Here is an 18,981-nt window from a genome sequence, read left to right as displayed (position 1 = left end):
TTTTCCCTCGAGTGATAACCATACACCTTACTTTTTAAAAATTGCCTCAAACTCTATAACTTTGCCTGTTTCCATACTTATAAATTGTTCTAGCCAAGAATCTAAGGTCCCTTCAATCTGGAAACACTTCTACACTATCCCAATACATAAAGGAGGACAATCTACTGACTTCTATAATTTCCAGCCTATAGCAATTCTATCCCCACTCTCAAAAATACTCGAAAATGTATTCATAATGAACTTCTAGCCTACTTCCTTCAGGAAAATCTGCCCTTTCCCTCTCAACATGGTTTCCGTCCAACCCACAGTACAGCCACTGCTCTTATTTCCTTTACATAATTTGTATCACAAGCTAGAGATAATAACAAATGAGTCTTCTGTCTGGTTCCTGATCTCCCCAAAGCGTTTGATACTGCCTTTCGCTCCAAACTGCTTTGCAACTTGTCTGAGCTTAATATCTCTAACCTGACCCTGAATGGGTTTTCTAATTCTCTCTCTCACAGACAGTCTCTCAAATGGCTCTCCACCTGCTCACCTTTCTACCTGTTGTTACAGGTGTACCTCAAGGCTCCATTCTTGGGCCACTACTTTTTAACATATTCATTATAGCCTTTTCACTTCCTGTCCTCAATCTTGTCTCATACAGCAGGCTGTTAATTCTACTGACACCTCCACTGATGATAACCTCTCTGACCCTCACTCACTTACCCCAAATTCCTTTCATTCTTTTGAAAACTGGTTAACTAACAATCAACACATACTTAACCCTAAAAAAACTAAATTCCTCCAATTTCACCCCAAACGTCTTACACATCTTAAATCATTTACCATCTCACCACTTAATAACACAGCCATTAATGTTGAAACACACACAAAGCTGCTGGGAGGAATTATTGATGATCATCTTAAGTTTGATCTGCACATCTTAAACTGCATAAAAAGGACACATCAAAAACTTGGACTGCTATGTAGAAATAAAAAATACCTAACAGATGACTCTAGAGTTACTCTTGACCATGCCTATATTCTTCGCTCTCTTGTCTATGCCTCTGCTATCTTTACTAACTTACATTCTTTGCTTAAGACCAAGCTTGAACTCACTTACAATAAAATTGCTAGGCTTGCTGCTAATCAACCCAATAACTCTCACCACTGCCTTTCTTTACAAATTCTAAACTGGCTTGAATTTCCCCATCAACTCATACTGCCTCAGCTACAATGTATTCACACCGTCCTAAAAGAGCCTACCTTTTGCCCCACCATCTCTTCTGTTATTTCCCTTTACACCCCAAACTATTGTCTTCAAAGCTCAGAACAGCTCCTCCTAGATATCTAGAAACCAAAAAAAAAAAAACTATTGTCCATCACTTATACAGCTACTCTGTTGCCCTAGCCTGGAATAAACTTCCACTGAACATTAGAACTCTACCATACAGTTTAAGCTTCAAAAAAAAAAACTTAAAAGAAACCCTTTTTAAATCCTGGATTTGCACATGCCAAAACCTAAAGTAAATCTTTAACTCCTCTTTCTCTACTACCTTTCCACTCTAATTTCTCCATATTAATGACTTCACCTTCACTTTCACCTTTCTTTTATCCTACTCTGATTATTATATTCTATTCTATTGTATTCTGAACTGTTCTTCCCTATACTCTGTGCTTTTTAGCTATTTCCCTTTCTTTCACCAGCTCTGACTATTTCCATATTCTCTTCCTTCCTTCCTCTTCACTCATTGTTGAAATGTTTGTCATATACATCATGCTATTTTCCTAGCACACAATCTGTATTTACCATGTATTTAAAGTCTCTTGTTACAATGAGTTTGCCATGTATATTTATTTATTTATTTTTCCTATTTTAAATTTTTTCTGTGTTAAAATATTTTATCTTGTGCTTAATATTTTATTCTGTAACTCTGTTTTGATTATATTCTTCAGACCTCAGCTGAAAATGGGCCTAGACTCAGTCAGATATACCTGGTTAACAAATGTCAAAATAAAATAAATAAACTGTAATTACTGTTGCTAGAATTACAAAACATATCCTGCATTTTTAGTTTACAAGTAAAATGCTGCAGCTGCAGTTTCCAGTGGTTGTTTCTTTATTTCGGAATGAAATATCCGGCTGATCATCAATCAGTTTCATATTGCCAAAATTGATTCTGGGAGTCATGATAGACCATTTGGAATTGTATGCCTTTGGTGGGATAATCAAAATAATTGACCAGTTTTGTTGAAGTATTAGATTACAGTCATAGATGATAAATGGAATACGAGTCCTTGTACGGCACTACAAAAAAGAGAAGGAACACATAGATAGGCAGAAAAATATGTCTAAGAAAAAAAAGTTACAGAGCACAGGCTCAACAAGAAGTTTTGGGGAAAGATCGATGAGGTGCTCAGGAAATGGAGAAACTGCATGGCTCAGGTAACTTTGGGATGACGGGATAAGAAGTCGGCAGGAGAATGGGGCAGCTACATAGCAAAATATGGGAGCTAGAGATGTGAGCCAGGCATGAAAGGATAGAGTACTGAAAATAAGGAGATAATAGGAAGCCTACAGACATGGTGGGATTAGAAAAGTAAGGAGCGAGAAAGGGAGAGGAAAACAGATCATGGGCAGAGGTTGTCAGAGGAGTAAAGGTAAGGTGGTGGCACAAGGTGAGGTGGAGGGGGAAGAGGGGGATGTAGCCATGAAAGGGAGGACAAGAAGAAGGAAGACAGGTAGGAATGACAGCTGTAAAGAGAGTGAGTCAGAGGGGGCAATCAAGAATTCACATTACAAAGTGTGCAAGATGGATGGGGGAGCACAGCCAGATCAGTGAAGCTAGTTTTGAGTTTTGAGACTTAAGTAAAGTATGGACAGAGGTGGCCATAGTGCACAACAAAGGATATGGGCTGAATGCTTGTTTTGGCAAATCCAGGCACCACTGATCATACTTCTCAGCTGTACAGATTTTTGCAGAATGTCCAAAATTATGCCCCATATTTTTGGTCTGCTTCTCATAAAATTGTGGTTTTCTGGCAAATCATTGAGGGTTGAAGTCAGAAAATAATGGCAGACTGAGTTTCAGACTTCATACCCTTCAGAAAATTCATGCTAATGCAAAACCTGTTATTCTATCAATCTTCTTAGTTTGTAAGAGCAATATTTAAAAAGTGTCCTTATTTTGAGGCCTTTGTCCCCCCATTATTGATGGTTTTGTCCCAATTTCTTGCTCTAAGAGGCAGAGAGGTATGCTGGTGATCTGTCTAAGAAGACAGCTGAGGAGGTAGCTAGCAGGGCCATGGAAATAGCAGAGATATGTCAGGCAAGCAGGTTTGAAGGTAGCATTTTCAGACGTTTTACCTGTTCCAACCATCAGCACACAGAGGAAATAAAGTATTACATAATATGATAACTGGATGTGGCAGTAGAAAAGGGAGAAAGACATAGGACTTATAGGAGGATACATGTTAGACAGATCCACTTTATGCAGTAGGCAGCCTCCATCCTAGACCAGAAGGGACAGCGACAGTTAATGATAAATGAAGGGAGAGAGAGAAGGCAAAAAAAAAAAAGGAGTGAGTTTAGCCAAAGTAAAAATAAGAAAAAGAAGAAGAGAAGAAGACTAAACAAGGATGACTTAGACCATAGCTGAGCATCCATATGCTGCAATACAATGAGTCTGGGATGGGAAACTAGGAAGCTGCAAGCAGTGATGCAAGAGGGGAGAAAGGACATGCCTGGTATCACAGAAACATAGGCTGATGACAAGTGGAGGTGAGATATGGAGATACCATGGTGGCTCAGGAACATACCACTCCACCACAGTTTTTTTTTAAAATGTCTTTTTTTTTTTTCTTTTTTTTTTTTGGGTTCCTCATTAAATTTGTGGTTTTTTGGCAAGTCACTGAGGATTGTTTGCTATATACATCTCAGAAATTCAGGTAAAAAATAAAGGGCTGTGTCTGACCAAGTTTGCAGACAACTGCAAACTAGGTGCAATCTCTGGGCCTGAATAGGACAATACAAGGGACTGAGGGAGTCTCCCAGTGTCTGTCACTTCTTTGGAACAGACAACAAATTCAGCCACATGTGAAACAAACATAACCTGGATATGACACTGAAAAACAAATGAGTGGATGGGGATGGGACAACATAAATTTTCACACGGATAGTGCATAACCTCCCCTGGATATGGGGCAGTCATCACTTAATGCAATCTTGGGTACTGACTAGTACCTCTATGGAATTACATTGGGTTGAAATGGCTAGGATTAACATGACCTCCGGGGTTGATAGCTTAATAATGATTGAAGTCACTAAATAATGAGATACATTTGAGTTTCAGACTTCATATCCTACAGAAAATGCATACAAACACAAGTCTTGTTATTCTAATAACTTTCTAAGATTATAAGAGTGACATTTAAACTATGTCCCCAGTTATGAGCCTTTGCTCCCCCATTATTTTAGGTTTTGTCCAGATTCCTTGCATTAAGACATTGAGAGATATGCCCAGGAATGATAGAGATTGGAAAGATGGAGGTGGAGTATCAATTTGCATAAAGAAGAACAGCAGGTGTGAAGACAGGGATGAGCAGCACCATGCCAAAAATGAGGAACAGGGTTAGTCAGGGATAGAAGCTAAGTTTAATGTCATGGCAGTTAAGCAGTGGAAGTTGGGAAGAACTGCAGAAATGACACAGTGTATTTTCCAGCAGACACAAAAAAAAAAAAAAAAAAACTAAATGAAATACTGCCAAAGGTAAAGGACTGAGGGGAGGAGGAAGTAATACTCCTGGGGCATCTGAATCTGTCAGCAGCAGATTGTGAGACTCTGAGGTGTAGGACAGTGGGGGAGTGGGAGTTGACTGAGGTGTTGGACCATGATGAGTTTAACCAGTTAGAGCAGGATTCATGACTGTACCAGAAAGGAGATGTTTCTTAAGGTGGTCTAAAGCAGTACAAACGTGGACATCCAGAAGTTTATGGCATCATTAGACAAAAGTCAATATGTCACTGGGCAAACATGGTGATGTGGGATTTCAGAAGAGTGTATTATGCTGTGTGCTGTTAGAGGCTGTTAAGGATAAATTTGGAGAATGAGAGCAAATTGAGGGGGTGTAGGTTATAGGAATGACTTATGGGTGGAGTACTTGGGGCTACGAATACAAATGTGATGAAATGGCAAAAAGAAAAAGACCAATATGACTATGTAGAAATGTCAGAAAGCCAAACAGGCAAAAGACAGAACCTAAAGAAACACTCCAGGGATCTCTGAAAGATGTGTATAAAGTTTCTGAACAAACTGAGCACACTAAAACAAGATAGAAGCCACTTGAATTTCATGCAAATAAATGATTACTAACTTTTATTGACATAAAAATAGTTAAGCAGTTTAGTCTCTCAGTTACATACAAGACTGTACCACAATGATCAAATGCCAGTTATGATGTCAGGAAATCACATGACTGTGTCCAGCTAATAAAATCCCCAAACCTTATCTTCAGAATTCACTAAAACAACACTTAAACACAAATATAAGATAAGTGGCTATATGAAATAAAAACTGAAAAGTGATTATTTTATAAACATCACTTCTTTAGTACACTACTAAATGTAATATGATCATCATGCTTACTAAATTTTAGCTGAGTTTTAATATTTACTTTATAGCAACAAATTTTGACAGGGGATCCTTGGCGGTCTAGCGGTTAGGATTTGGCACTCTCACCGCCACAGCCTTGGTTTGATTCCTGGCCTGTAAGAAGTAGAAAGTCAGTGGGGAAATGGGGCATGCACAGTATAAGGAGGGCATTTAAAAGAAAAGAAAGATGGTTAGGGCAGCAAATGTTCTAGCTGGGAGGATGTTAACAAAAGGGATCAATAAGGGAGGTAAGTAATTTTTAAGGTACATAGTAGAAAGAAGGAAGGAGGGCACAAATGGTCAGTCTAATCAAAGTTGATTCTATGTTCACAGAGGAAAGAAAATGAGGATGTCATGCTGGAGGGCAGGCAGGGTGGAATGGGGAAAATACTAGATAGATGTATGGACAGAGAGGAATATGCTTTAGAGGGAACTGGTTGCCTTAGGGATAATAAAATCCTATGACCAGATGCATAGTCACCTACATTCCCATAAAAGCTGGCCCATGTGGTAGCAGACCCCTAATAGAGTTGTTCAGCAAGTCACTGGCTAGTGCAGATGTAATGGAGAAATTAATGACAGCAGGTGCAGTACCACTGTATAAGGGGTTGGGGCCACCAGATAAAATCGGAGAAACTACAGGCCTGTAACAAAACACTAATAGAGAAAGTCATCAAGAGAATCCCCAAGGGAAGGGTGGTAAGCTTTCTACAGGACAACAATCCTCAGAACAGCAACCAGCATGGTTTCACGACAAGAAAGACGTTTATAGTCAAACCTGATCCCATTTTATGACTGGATTATTGGTGAACATGACAGTGAAATTACCAGGAGTCATATTCTACCTGAACTTGAGCAAGCCTATGACCCAGTCTCAGTCTCTTGCAGGAGGCTGACAGGAAAACTGGTGGGACTATGCTAGGACCAAGACTGAGAAACTAGATAGCTGCATGACTGAATGGTAGGATTGCCAGTGTTGTGGTGAGCAGGATAAAGTCAGAACTTAGCAAAGTGACTAGTGGAGGACTTTAAAAGGTGTGTACGTTGTCCAGGCTTCTTCAGTGTGCTTGTATCAGACATATCAAAAGGAACAGAGAACAGGATCAACCACTTTGCTGATGACACAAAGATACTTACATCAGTGGGAAACAGGAGGGAAAGTCCAGCAAAGTATATGGATAAGCTGAAAAAGTTTGCAGAAAAGTGACAGTTGAGGTTTAATAAAATAAAAAGCAAAATAATTGACTTAGCCCACAACAAACCTAGTGGGAATTATCACCTGGCTGAGTTGAACTTATGTCAATAAAGCAAGAAAAGGACCTGAGCCTGGGGCCTTTGAACTGCAGATTAACTGGTTTCTGGGTCAGTTGGTCTACACCCCAATAAGGATGATAAAATCCTGAACTTGGACCTTACCAATATGCAGCAACTTTCCTCCCCACCATTTGTAACTTTCTTCCTGGTCAAATTTGAATGCAAATCAGTCATTTTTACCTATTCACCCTAAGACTTGAAGTCAGAAGCATCTTTCAATACCTTGTTATTCAGAGATTATGCCAAGGCTAATCTACTTAAAGTGAATGATGACCTGGATAAATTCAAAAGCCCCATCCATCATGGTGAGCCCACTGCTTATTTGGAGTCCTATTTGGAGTCCTTTACCACCAAACTCTGTGCACATGTAAATAGCTTCATAGATGTATCTATTCCCCTCAGATGTAAACACAACACCAAATTTAAAATGGAACCCTAGTTTAAACAGGTCTTATGATATAAGAAAGAAAAAAATACAATTCATTGCATGCAAAAGTAAATTTAAATCTCAAGATACTAATAATGCTTTTGCTAAACTTAACAAGGACCTCTGGACCACAATCAAATCAACCAAAGCCAGATAAAATGATAACCACAAAGCTTTCTTTAACTATGTTAGAAATCTTAGAAACAATGTGAAGCACAGCACACAGTCAATAGTAAATGGTATCACAGGCTCAGACCCAGAGGACATAGACAATCCACTAGAAGATAAATTTAGTTCGAACATCACCCCTTCCCCTACTATAGTTCCAGGTCAGGCTGTACAAACTTTTATTCCATAAAAACAGTTAAAATGGTAATAAAACTGTGAGTGCTTTTGTAAACTGTAAACTGAAAATTAGAATACAACATCATTTGTATAGTATTAGAGAGAAAGATGAAGGTTATGCTCTGTATGTTCATACTTCTAAGAATCCAACACACACCTTTAAATTTATGGTTATACAGGTTACTCATACGAGTAAAGGGGGGGGGCATAGTGACAGTCACTGAGTGTAATGAATTACACTGGATTATAGAGCTAGCAGCAAATCATCCACCAGGGTTGAATACATGTATACCTTTAAGACCAGCCCTTAGGAAAATGAGGGCAGTGAGATGATTGGTGGTTTTGTTTTTAAATGCATTTAAATAGACTTCATGAATGCTGTTTCACTGTCTGATGAAGGGTTATCCCGAAAGCGCTCACAGTTTTATTACCATTTTACCTGTTTTTATGGAATAAAAGTTTGTACAGCCTGTTTGGACTCGATTGTTTTCTTGGATTTACATTGTTGTTTTGGCAAGGGAGTCCTTAAGGAGAGGAAGAGAGAATTTTGATTCACAATATTTCCAGGTCACATACTTGCACTTATACCCTCTCAAATCTCCACAACACAAGTCCTCAAGGTGATATACAAGGCCAAGAACACTACTTCTGTGGAGCCTGACGATGGACCAGGCCACCTTCCTGTCAGTTTGAAACATGACTTATCATACCAACTAGAGTGGTTATTTGAGATCAGCATTGAAATACGCTTCATGCCAGAAGGATGGAGGACAGCAACAATCATTTTATTACACAAATGTGGGGTGTCAACAGTCGTGGGTAATTACAGCCTCATAAACATGAACACCCTCATCTGTAAGGCTATGGAAAGGATTATTATGGATTTATTAAATAAGGACAAACTACAAACTCTCGACATAAGCAAGTTCAGATTTGTCAAGAGCAGCTTCTGCCTACCAAACCTAGTTGATTTCTTTGAAAAGTTACTGAAGCAGTAGACTAGGGCAAATCAGTGCACACCTCATAGCCAGACCTCAAAAAGGTATTGAACACCATCCCACACTCAGATACTGTGGATAAATTCTCCTCCTGAATGTAGATCCTTACTTAACTCAATGGGTACAAAACAGTCACACAAACAGATCCCTGGATATTAAGATGGATGGCTCTACCTCCTCCAAAACTTTCACTACTGGTGTGTCCCAGGGGTACAGTCCTTAGGCTACTCGTCTTCAGCATTTACTTCTCAGAGGTCAAAGCAAATAATAAGGGATTATGGCAGACCTAGTTTGCATATGACTACAAACTGGTGCCATCATAAACTCCCCAGAGGACACCAAAATCATCCAAGATGGCTTTTCACAATCAAATATCTGGTGTTAAAACCATACACTAAACTAAAAGCCAATAAATGTATAATCATATCTTCTGGCAAGCATAAATTCCCTTGTAACTATTGTATTGACAAAACAAGCCCCTGAAAGTTGATTCCATAGGTGTGGATCTGGGAACCTATGTTGACAATGAACTGTTCTTTAATCACTGTGTATCCACTGCTGTAATAAAGTCTTTCTCAATGCACAGCTTATATCTAGAAGTATGATATTCAGGTCTATGGAGTCATTCCACTGTACTAGAATCTTGCCTGGTCAATAATTTAAAACAATACCTTCTGGTATATAACTGGCTTAACGCCTGTCACAAACTGAGCAATTAAACTCTTTTTCACTAAAAAAGATCAAGGACCTGAATTACAAAAACTATGCAGTCCATCTCAGAGTCTTGTATCTCTTTTCAGTATTATACAAGCTACTAAGAGATGACCTCTTCCTAATGCATAGAGCCTTAACAGAAGCTATCCTGTCAGGCTTATTACACATTCATAAGTCCAATGGTAGCATGAACACCCATCCAAGGCAATCTCAATCTCTTTTGCAACATAAATGGAACATGTTGGAGGGATAGGTATGTATTACAGAGAATATCTCTGCTATGTAACAGTCTTCCTCTCCTTATAAAGCAAAGTACTTCTCTTACTCTGTTTAAGTGTAAGTTGGATGAATGGGTGGTGAAATACAAATTCATCCCCTCTTTAACAAGTAAATGTCCCAACACATCTTTGTTCTGCCCACTTCTGGGTTATTCATATGCAAAAATATAAGGGCTAAAAACTACCATGGGAATGCAAGGCTAGGCTTCTTAAGATCCTCACAGATAAATAACCTAGAAAGTACCCATGAACCTTTATGAAATGGGCACAGGCAGAAGATTTTAAGGACTAGCTGCTCCATAGATCTCTGAAAGTACTGTTCTACAGACATGGGTGTGGAACCATAAAATGGACGACTGTAATGGGTGGGGGAAGATATCCAGAGACATTCAAGAATTCAAGTGAGAGGTAGAAAAAGGGGTAACAGGGGTTATGGATGGATGGGAACTGGAATGTTAAATGCTCTCAAAAAGGCCAGACTAGGACAGACTTATTTTCTTCTTCTTCTGCTGTCAAGCAAATTCACGTTAATGATAGAAATAGGAGTGCTAACATTAATTAAAGTATGCTGTGTAATGTAGCAAACCACTCTGATTACTGGGCGCATATTTACCTTTTCTTTTCAGTACTGAGTTACTTCAACAGTACCTAGGGTTCAAATCCCATATGTACAATATTTGCGATGATAGTGTAGAGCATTGTCTTGTCAAGTACAGAATGGTCTGCAGTCATTAGACACATCCTGTAATGTAGGCCTGGAACTCAAAGTCATTTCTGTCAGTCTGCTCACGTGATAGACAAGCCACAGCAGCTTTGCAGTTAAAAGTTTATTTATTTGTTGACTTACTTACTTATCTACCTTAACCTTGTTTACCTGATTAGTCCCATTAGGCCAATGGTCCCTTTTCAGGGGGAAACTCAAGGTGGTATTCTTACTGACTAGGGGAAATTAAGCCAGAGCACCAGGAAACTTCCCCTACTCTTTTTGATTATTGCCATGGGGTCTTCTACATCTACCTGAGTTACCATCAACTCAGACAGATGGGGCCTTGGTTTAACATCTTATCCGAAAGATGGTAGTTTGTAACAAGCAACCAGCAATTGCTTTCATTTGACAGATGGTTGTCATGTATGCTGATAATACCCAGCACTGTAGTTATGCATTTACTTACTTACTTAGATATGGACATATATAATAGGGCTTAAGAGCATGGGCTTATATCAGGCATAAGTCATTATAGCAATACGAAGTACAAAGAAGGGACTGGTGTGATGAAGCAGGAATGATTATTACTAAAGGAAGTTTAATGTACAGGAATAAGATTAAGCTGAATGATAAAACTTAAACATAACAATGTTTTCTATACACTGTGTTTTTTTTTTTTTTTTTTGCCACAGAAGGGAAGAAACTCAGATGCTCCAAGTAGTAAATGGTAGTGATTGTTTTAGGCGTGATTATTAAAAATGCAGTACTGTACATGTGCTGACACTTAGAAGGAAAGTAGTGTATGGGAACTCCATAACTGCACCTTACCAAACTGGTCTGTCAGTGAAATGCAGAATGAAGGGAATGACTTATAATTATTTATTTTGCACCAATCACATTACATTTTTTTTGCCTCTAGTGTACTTCCAAAGGTTAATTTAAATGGGTAGTATAAAATCATGGATTAATATAGATCTGCCCATTTTCCTGAGCCAATAATCTAAAAAAATTCCACAAAAAGTTATAGAAAACTTACATTTTGTTCTTACTTCCATAATTTACATTTTGCATTTGTTGCTGTAATGTTGTTTGTAAGGTGAGAACTAATACCCCATTTAACCCCTTAAGAACTAGTCTAGGTTAAAGGATGGCACCACTCCCCATTAGATAGAGTATTATAGAAAATACAATTTGAAGATACTGTTTGTTGAGGATATACTCACACTAGAATGGTACATACACACATGCTGTATTAACAGAGTTCAGTGCATATTCTACCATTTTTTGTAATCATTGCTTTAGACAGAATAACGGTAGCAAATGACATACAATCTAAGTTATCCCATGTTAAAGCTGCATTTACGTTATTAGCTAGGTATAATTTTAACCTACAGGAAAACTGTCCAGAACTTTGCAGGACTATAAAATTGGATGGCAGCCAGGCCCATGTTCAAGGCACAGAGTATGGCAGAAGTGAGGAGAAACACAAACGAGGAATGTAAATTCCAAAAGTAGGTTTTAAATATCAGAGTTTTGACTAAGAGACTAAGAATATTATAATGTCTAACAAGCTATTTTTATTTAAGAAATAATGGACAGCCCAATGGTGTTGTGAGGCCTTCCCCACCCTGGAAGGTCCATTATTTCCCGTTACTACACTTAGATAATAATCTAGCTATTAAATTGCTTCATATTTGCTTTTTTATAAGTATATACATTAGTTTATATTTTTGCTGTAAAATGGCTCCTATGCCTAATGTTTTAAAGTTTTTGTAACATATAATTGTTGTTGGAGGAAGTATTTTGCATCTAAAATAAATGTTATGTGAGTGTTTAATGTCTACACATGCACACACAGAGACATACATACACACGTAGACAAACACACACACACAAACACAAACACAGACACACACACACACACACACACACACACACACACACACACACACACACACACACACACACACACTCGCACGTGCCCAACAATTACAACAATTTTTTTGTCAGACTACACCTCAGCTGTCTTATTGTGATCAAATAAATGAAAAAAATCATACACTGCAAGGCACTGCAGCCCCCTATGCCTCTAAACTGTTCCTGATTTTGCCTCATAATTTTGCTATGTCCTCCAAAACATTTGATTTTCTGGTAAATCTCATGTTGCAGTTACTAAAGCCAGATTAGAGTTAAATACTTTTTACTGTTAAGAAAATGTATGCTGATGGAAAACTTGTATGCATTTTTTTAAGTGAATTAGACATATATTTTAAAATTGACCCGATTCTAGACCTTTGTTGCCCCATTATTGTTGGTTTTGTTCAGAATTCTTTAGCAAAGAAATTGCAAAGTATGAGCTTTCTATTTGTCTGTGTCATTCTTTCTCTCTTTTGTATAAACATAATCACACACCCACCCAGCCACACACCCCCCTACACACACACACACACACACACACACACACACACACACACACACACACACACACACACACACACACACACACACACACACACACACACACACACACACACACACACACACACAAACACACACACACACATACACACACACACACACACACATGATTTCAGTATTTTTCTTTTTTCTTCTCACTAAGCTGCACTTAATGAAGGGAAGCAAAGCAAATCTTTGTAGCTATTCTTTTTTCTGTTTGTTTTTTTTCTTTTTCTTTACTTGTCTTGTTTTATGTCCACTGAAATAAAAGCAACATTTAATGAGTAAAAAAAAATATGTGGGGCATTTTTTTTCTGTCTTTGCTTTACAGCAGTTTAATATGTTGCCCTGAAGTGGTGGACTTATTTTTACTGAGGGATATTGGTGACTTAATACTCTGTTGGAGAACATTCATTCTCCATTTGGTTATTGATGTATGATCTGCCCATTATCTAAAGGAATGCATTTCTCATCAGTTCAGCACTTTATAAATTAAGGCACAGGTCAGTAACTTTGCCATATGGGTAATGTGAAACCATCCTAACTTTTTAGGTGTTAAGATTGTACTGATTCTTCTTTGCCAACCTACCCACAGAACTACAGATTTTCCATAACCCTGTGCACACTTTCTGTCAGTTAGTGGCTTTATTTGCAGTAATAACATGTATGATGTATTGCAGACACAGAAGAACTATGCCCTTACCTTGTGCTATTGCTCTCTTTCTTAGTCAATAGATATGATACCTGAAACAAGCACCAGGCAGTCAATGCATTTAATTTTGGATTCTTTTTTTGCCAGCAAAGACAAAGCTTGGGATGAATCAAATTCTTAAGTACTTCAATAGTTTGGCTGTTTTATGAAATCTACTATTAGGGGGTAAGTTAGTCCAATCACCAGGAATAGTGCATTACAAATCTTTCCAAAGTTGCAATACTTATGTTCTTTGTTATGATTTTTGTTTCATATGTTCTACATTATATTTGTTCATTTACTAACTTTAAAAGTATATGTGTATATTGTGTGTATGGTGTGTATGGTACTAAACAATTCAGAAAAAAATGCAAGTGCACTGCATCTGAAAAATCAGTTTGCATTCTGACATTTGTTTCAGTAATCATCTCCACTGATTTTTGAACAGGGTTGTTCTTGTTTGCAAATAATTGATTGTATAGTTCTGTCAAAAAGCAGCATAATAAAACAGAGTGATAATTAATGGCACAGCATTCAGTTTTTTAAAATTTAATAGCCTTTTGTTTATTAACAGCTGTGGACCAGATGAGAGAATTACCAGGAAACTGGTACTGCATACAGCACATTGCATTGTCTTGTGTTATGTTTTTCATCCTTAGTGTTGATGAATGCTTTATATGCTCAAGAAATGTCACAGTACAAGAGTTACACCACAGTCAACACAGCTGTAAAGGTTGGCTCTTGGTGGTACAAGTGCAATATGATGAATTATTTAATAATTCAGCATGGAGGTGGAATTTTATGCCACTGGTAAACTATAAGCAAAATCCTTTCAACAGTAAAGGCATCATATTATGAAACTTAAAATGGAATCTCACATTTAATAAGATTTTAAGGATTCAGGAAGCTGTATCAGATGATTTTATGCTGTGCAGCTCAAATATATTATTCACTTGAAAACATTAAAATCACCATGTTGGACTTACAAGTCTATAACATTAGAATTTAAAGAAAAAAATCCTGAATGCATATCTCTTATGTGCTGGTGTTAATATTCATGACTACACCTTTCTAGAGCTCAATACAAGTTTATGAGCTTCAGACTCAGTCATAGAATACAAATATAAAGCATCAGATACAAAAAAAAAAAAAAAAAAAAAAAAAACATTTGACAGAACTGAGGTTGTACAACAGGAATGAAGGACAGCATTGCTTTAATTCACAGAATAGCACATCTGACAATAAAATACTCTTGTTGAAATACCATCTGTTTTTCAGCTATGTGACCTCAGACTAGAAGTTAAGAATAAATAAAACAGTTGTTGGGACAATTGATATGTATTGCCAAACATTGTAGACAATCTAACTTTTCCAGCTATCCATCTTTAAAGGTGCACCCATAAACAAAATGATTTTTACTGTTAGTTCTCCAGAATACAGGTTTTTACTTTCTTATGAATGTGTGCCTGCCCCTTCACCCTGATGTTAGTGACTGGACAGGACTCTTACCTGTTGCTTTTTCAGGGTTGTTACACATGAAACACTGCCAAGCTCCTGTTTCATCACTGTAGCCAAAAAGGTCAAAAAACCTGACTTCTTCCAGCTGCATCTGCACATGTTCCAAATCCTAGGCCAGAAGCGGAAATATAAATAATTAATCCTGGCAACAATCTATCATCCACTGTATACAGTTTACTTTTTAGTACTCCTGTCTCTAGAGTTTAGCTTTGAAGCAGCACAGATTTAAACTCTGCGGGCCCATTTCAAAACAGAATATTTGCATTTTGTTATGGTGCTGCCTTCATTTGTCTCCCATATGGGAGGTTAAACAACTTTTTGTGTATTTCTTTTACAAACAGGACCTGCTGTTATATATTTTGTAATGACAAACTGCTGTTTTCCAGGCTGTTGCTCAGATGCACTTAATTGTCTCAAAAGATTTTTGTTGCCATGATATGTTAAATTAAACAGAATTTGATAAGAAACTACTTTTCTTGAGTCTAAGAGTATATGTTTATGGGCAAACATGTGCACGTGTGTAACTATATCTGCCTATATACATATAACTAAAATGAAAACTAGGAAAACTCCCACCAAAGTGCAGTGTTGTAAGAAAAGATAAACAGTGAACAACACCAACACCGCCGACATAGCCAAATTGTTCTCCGTTTTCACATAAAAGCTAAAGCAGCTCTGGTGAATAACTCCAATAGACCTTAGAGTCTCAGAATTGAAAACTGCTTTAATAAAACAATTTCTCATAGCAAAATAAAAAAAGAAGGTGTTGGTCTGTTTTTTGAAAGATGATTGGTCAATTGTCTCATATATTTGTTAACATATTTTATATGTTTATATGGATATGAAGAAGGATTTGTGAAATCTGAAAGCGCTTACCCTGTTTTTATTTTGCTTTTACATGAAAATAGAGAACAATTTGGCTGTGTTGGTGTTGTTCTCTCGCTCTCTCCCTAAATATATATATATATATATATATATATATATATATATATAATATACATATAGATAGTTATTTATATGTGTGCATGTCTATATATATATATATATATATATATATATATATATATATATATATATATATATATATATGTCAAAAGGTCCAAGATCCATATACTCGAATAACAAAACAGTGAGATCATAAACGTGAAACTCTGTTGCATCGGTCCCTCACAATAATGAAACACAGAACATTGAACGGTAAACATTACCAGAAGTCCAGTCTGCACTTAAAGGAACAATTCTCCCTTTAGCTACAACTGACAGGAAATCGGAATCAGCGGTTTTGCAGGGGGGCAAGTCCTGCTGCACCACCTACAACCCCCTCTAAATTATATATACCAACTCTGAGTGAGAAAAGGATTCATTTCCCTATCCTCATTGTACCATGATCTCCATTTAAAACCACTGATACAGATTTCCTGTCAGTTGAAGTTAAAGGGAGAACTGCTCCTTTAAGTGCAGACTGGACTTCTGGTAATGTTTACCATTCGATGTCCTGGGTTTCTTTATTGTGAGGGTTCAATGAACTGGAGTTTTGCGGTTATGGTCTCGATGTTTTGTTATTCGAGTATCTGGGTCATTGATCTTTTTGATTAGAAACTGTTAAGGTCTTTACCTCACAGATACAATGCTCACACTAAGCTTGTAGTAGTCTGTAAATTAATAGTCTACTATTTACCTATGAACTACACACATATATATATATGGGTCTGTATTAGTTCGCTGAAAGTTTTTTCATTGAACACCTTTCCATCAACCCCTATTCAGTGAAATTCATATATAAATATATATATATATATATATATATATATATATATATATATATATATATATATGTGTGTGTGTGTGCGTGTGTGTTATCGTCCCATTCTGTAGCTAATGCACATTTTCTTCTAATGACATTTATTACTTACAAGTAAAGATACATAAGCTATATAAGCTTTCTGTGGCTCATATAGTAGTGAAAGTCTTAAGGCAATAAACAAAACCTTGGTACTACACAAAGGGTTTCCCTTTCTGAATGCCAGGTCCTAGCAATCAGTCATAACACATACTGTATTATCACTACTTTGTCCCCCAAAAGAAAAGTACAGTTTTGTACCTACCATAAATGTAGATGTTCGAGGATCCACATTGCTGCAGTCCTAACTATTGGGTAGTCCGCTGTCCAGTCGGCCCGAATACCAAAGTATATGGCTGACGTTGGTCAGGGCGCATTAGACTGACGTCAGTACGTCAGGGTACTAATGCGCATGACCGACGTCATATCCTCAGTCTTTTCTTGCCCCAGATGTCAGAAGACCCTGAAAAGATAAGGCCAAAAACCAAAAACTCCCAACATACCTGCACCAAAATATATATACAAAATATACAAAATTAGCAGAATATAACCTTACCTACACAACCACCCCTAAACACAGAGGGGAAGGTGGGGTAATTGGACTGCAGCAATGTGGATCCTCGAACATCTACATTTATGGTAGGTACAAAACTGTACTATGTTCTTCATTCCACATTGCTGCAGTCCTAACTATTGGGTAGAATCCCAAAGCAGAGGTAAGGGAGGCTGGCAAATCATAAGGAAGCAGGAACTGACAACATGCCTTGCAAAATAGCTGTGGCAAAACCAGCCCTAGACTTAGAGTAGAGAGGAAGGTGATAATGCTTAGAGAAAGTATGCACTGAACTCCAAGTAGCTGCCTCCAAAATATCCTTAGTTGCCACCCCCCCCAGAAATGCTGTTGAAGTGGCAGTAGCCCTAGTGGAATGAGGCCTAATCCCAGCTGGAATCTCCTTGCCATGATGGGAATAACAAAATGTAATGCAACACCCAATCCATCTAGAAATAGTTTGTTTTGACACAGGCTTGCCCTGAGAACTCAAAGCAAAAGAAACAAACAACTGCTGAGACTGCCTAAAATCCTTAGTCCTGCTCAAATAATAACGCAATTGCCTGTGTACATCTAAAGTGTGCAAAATCTTTTCCCCTTTACTTTGGGGATCTGCATAAAAGTAGGCAAATGAATAGTTTGGTTTAAAGCCACACTAGAAACCACCTTAGGCATAAAGGAAGGATTAGTACGTAAAGATACTCTATCCTTATGAAAAATCAAAAAAGGCTCCACTGCCATAAGGGCCTGCAACTCAGAAACCCTTCTTGCAGAAGTAATGGCCAACAAAAAAAGCAGTCTTCCATGACAAGTATTTCAATTCAGCAGGCTCAAAAGGTTGTAGAGTAAGTTTCTCCAACACAAAATTGAGATCCCAAGCAGGAGTAGGAGCTCGGGGTCTTATATTCTTTGCCCTCTAAGAAATTGCTTGAACAAAGGATGCGAAAACAGTGGGCCACAATCATAGTGAGCTGAAATTGCTGCAGCATGAATCTTAATGGAAGAGAAAGACAAACCTTTGTCCAATAACTCAGTAAGATATTGAAGAGCCACACTCAAATTTGGCTCAGAAATCTCCAAATTGTTTGCTGTACTCCAAAATAAAAATCTCTTCCATTTTACACTTTCCTTGTACTAGGTCTCCTGGCTTCCATAATCACATTTAAAACTTGTTGAGGAAGTTGAGACCTGCTGTCTTTCAAAACAGAATATGCCAGGCTGTTAGATGAAGAGAGTGAAGCTTGACATTGAGCAGGCGACCGTCTCTCTGAGACAACAGGTGTGGAATCAAGGGTAAAGGCCATGGAGGCTTCTTTACCAGACTCCTCAGTAATGGGTACCAGTGCTGCCGAGGCCAATCTGGAGCTATTAAAATCATCCTTGGCTTGTCTTGTCTGACCTTTAGAAGCACCTTTGGAAGAAGAGGCAGAGGTGGAAATGCATACACATGAAGATTTTTCCAACTGAAAGAAAGAGCATCCACTTTCCAAGCTGTGTGATGAAACCTCTT

General features: G+C 37.8%; 1 protein-coding gene across 2 annotated transcripts in view; it reads right to left on the bottom strand.

The window, feature by feature from the left end:
- VEPH1 (ventricular zone expressed PH domain containing 1) overlaps positions 1 to 18,981 on the bottom strand; it is a 4,140,519-nt gene that overhangs the window by 578,824 nt on the left and 3,542,714 nt on the right. For both annotated transcript variants that reach the window (XM_044070483.1, XM_044070484.1), the window contains exon 12: positions 15,073 to 15,190. In XM_044070483.1, the coding sequence (XP_043926418.1) occupies positions 15,073 to 15,190 (118 nt within the window). The remainder of the gene's footprint in view (positions 1 to 15,072; positions 15,191 to 18,981) is intronic.

The sequence above is a fragment of the Protopterus annectens genome, chromosome 4.part1 (genome assembly GCF_019279795.1).
Source record: "Protopterus annectens isolate FY-2018-M chromosome 4.part1, PAN1.0, whole genome shotgun sequence".
In the NCBI taxonomy this organism is placed as follows: domain Eukaryota; kingdom Metazoa; phylum Chordata; order Ceratodontiformes; family Protopteridae; genus Protopterus; species Protopterus annectens.
The sequence above is the reverse complement of the archived record's forward strand: the minus strand, read 5'-3'. Positions and strand labels throughout refer to the sequence as shown.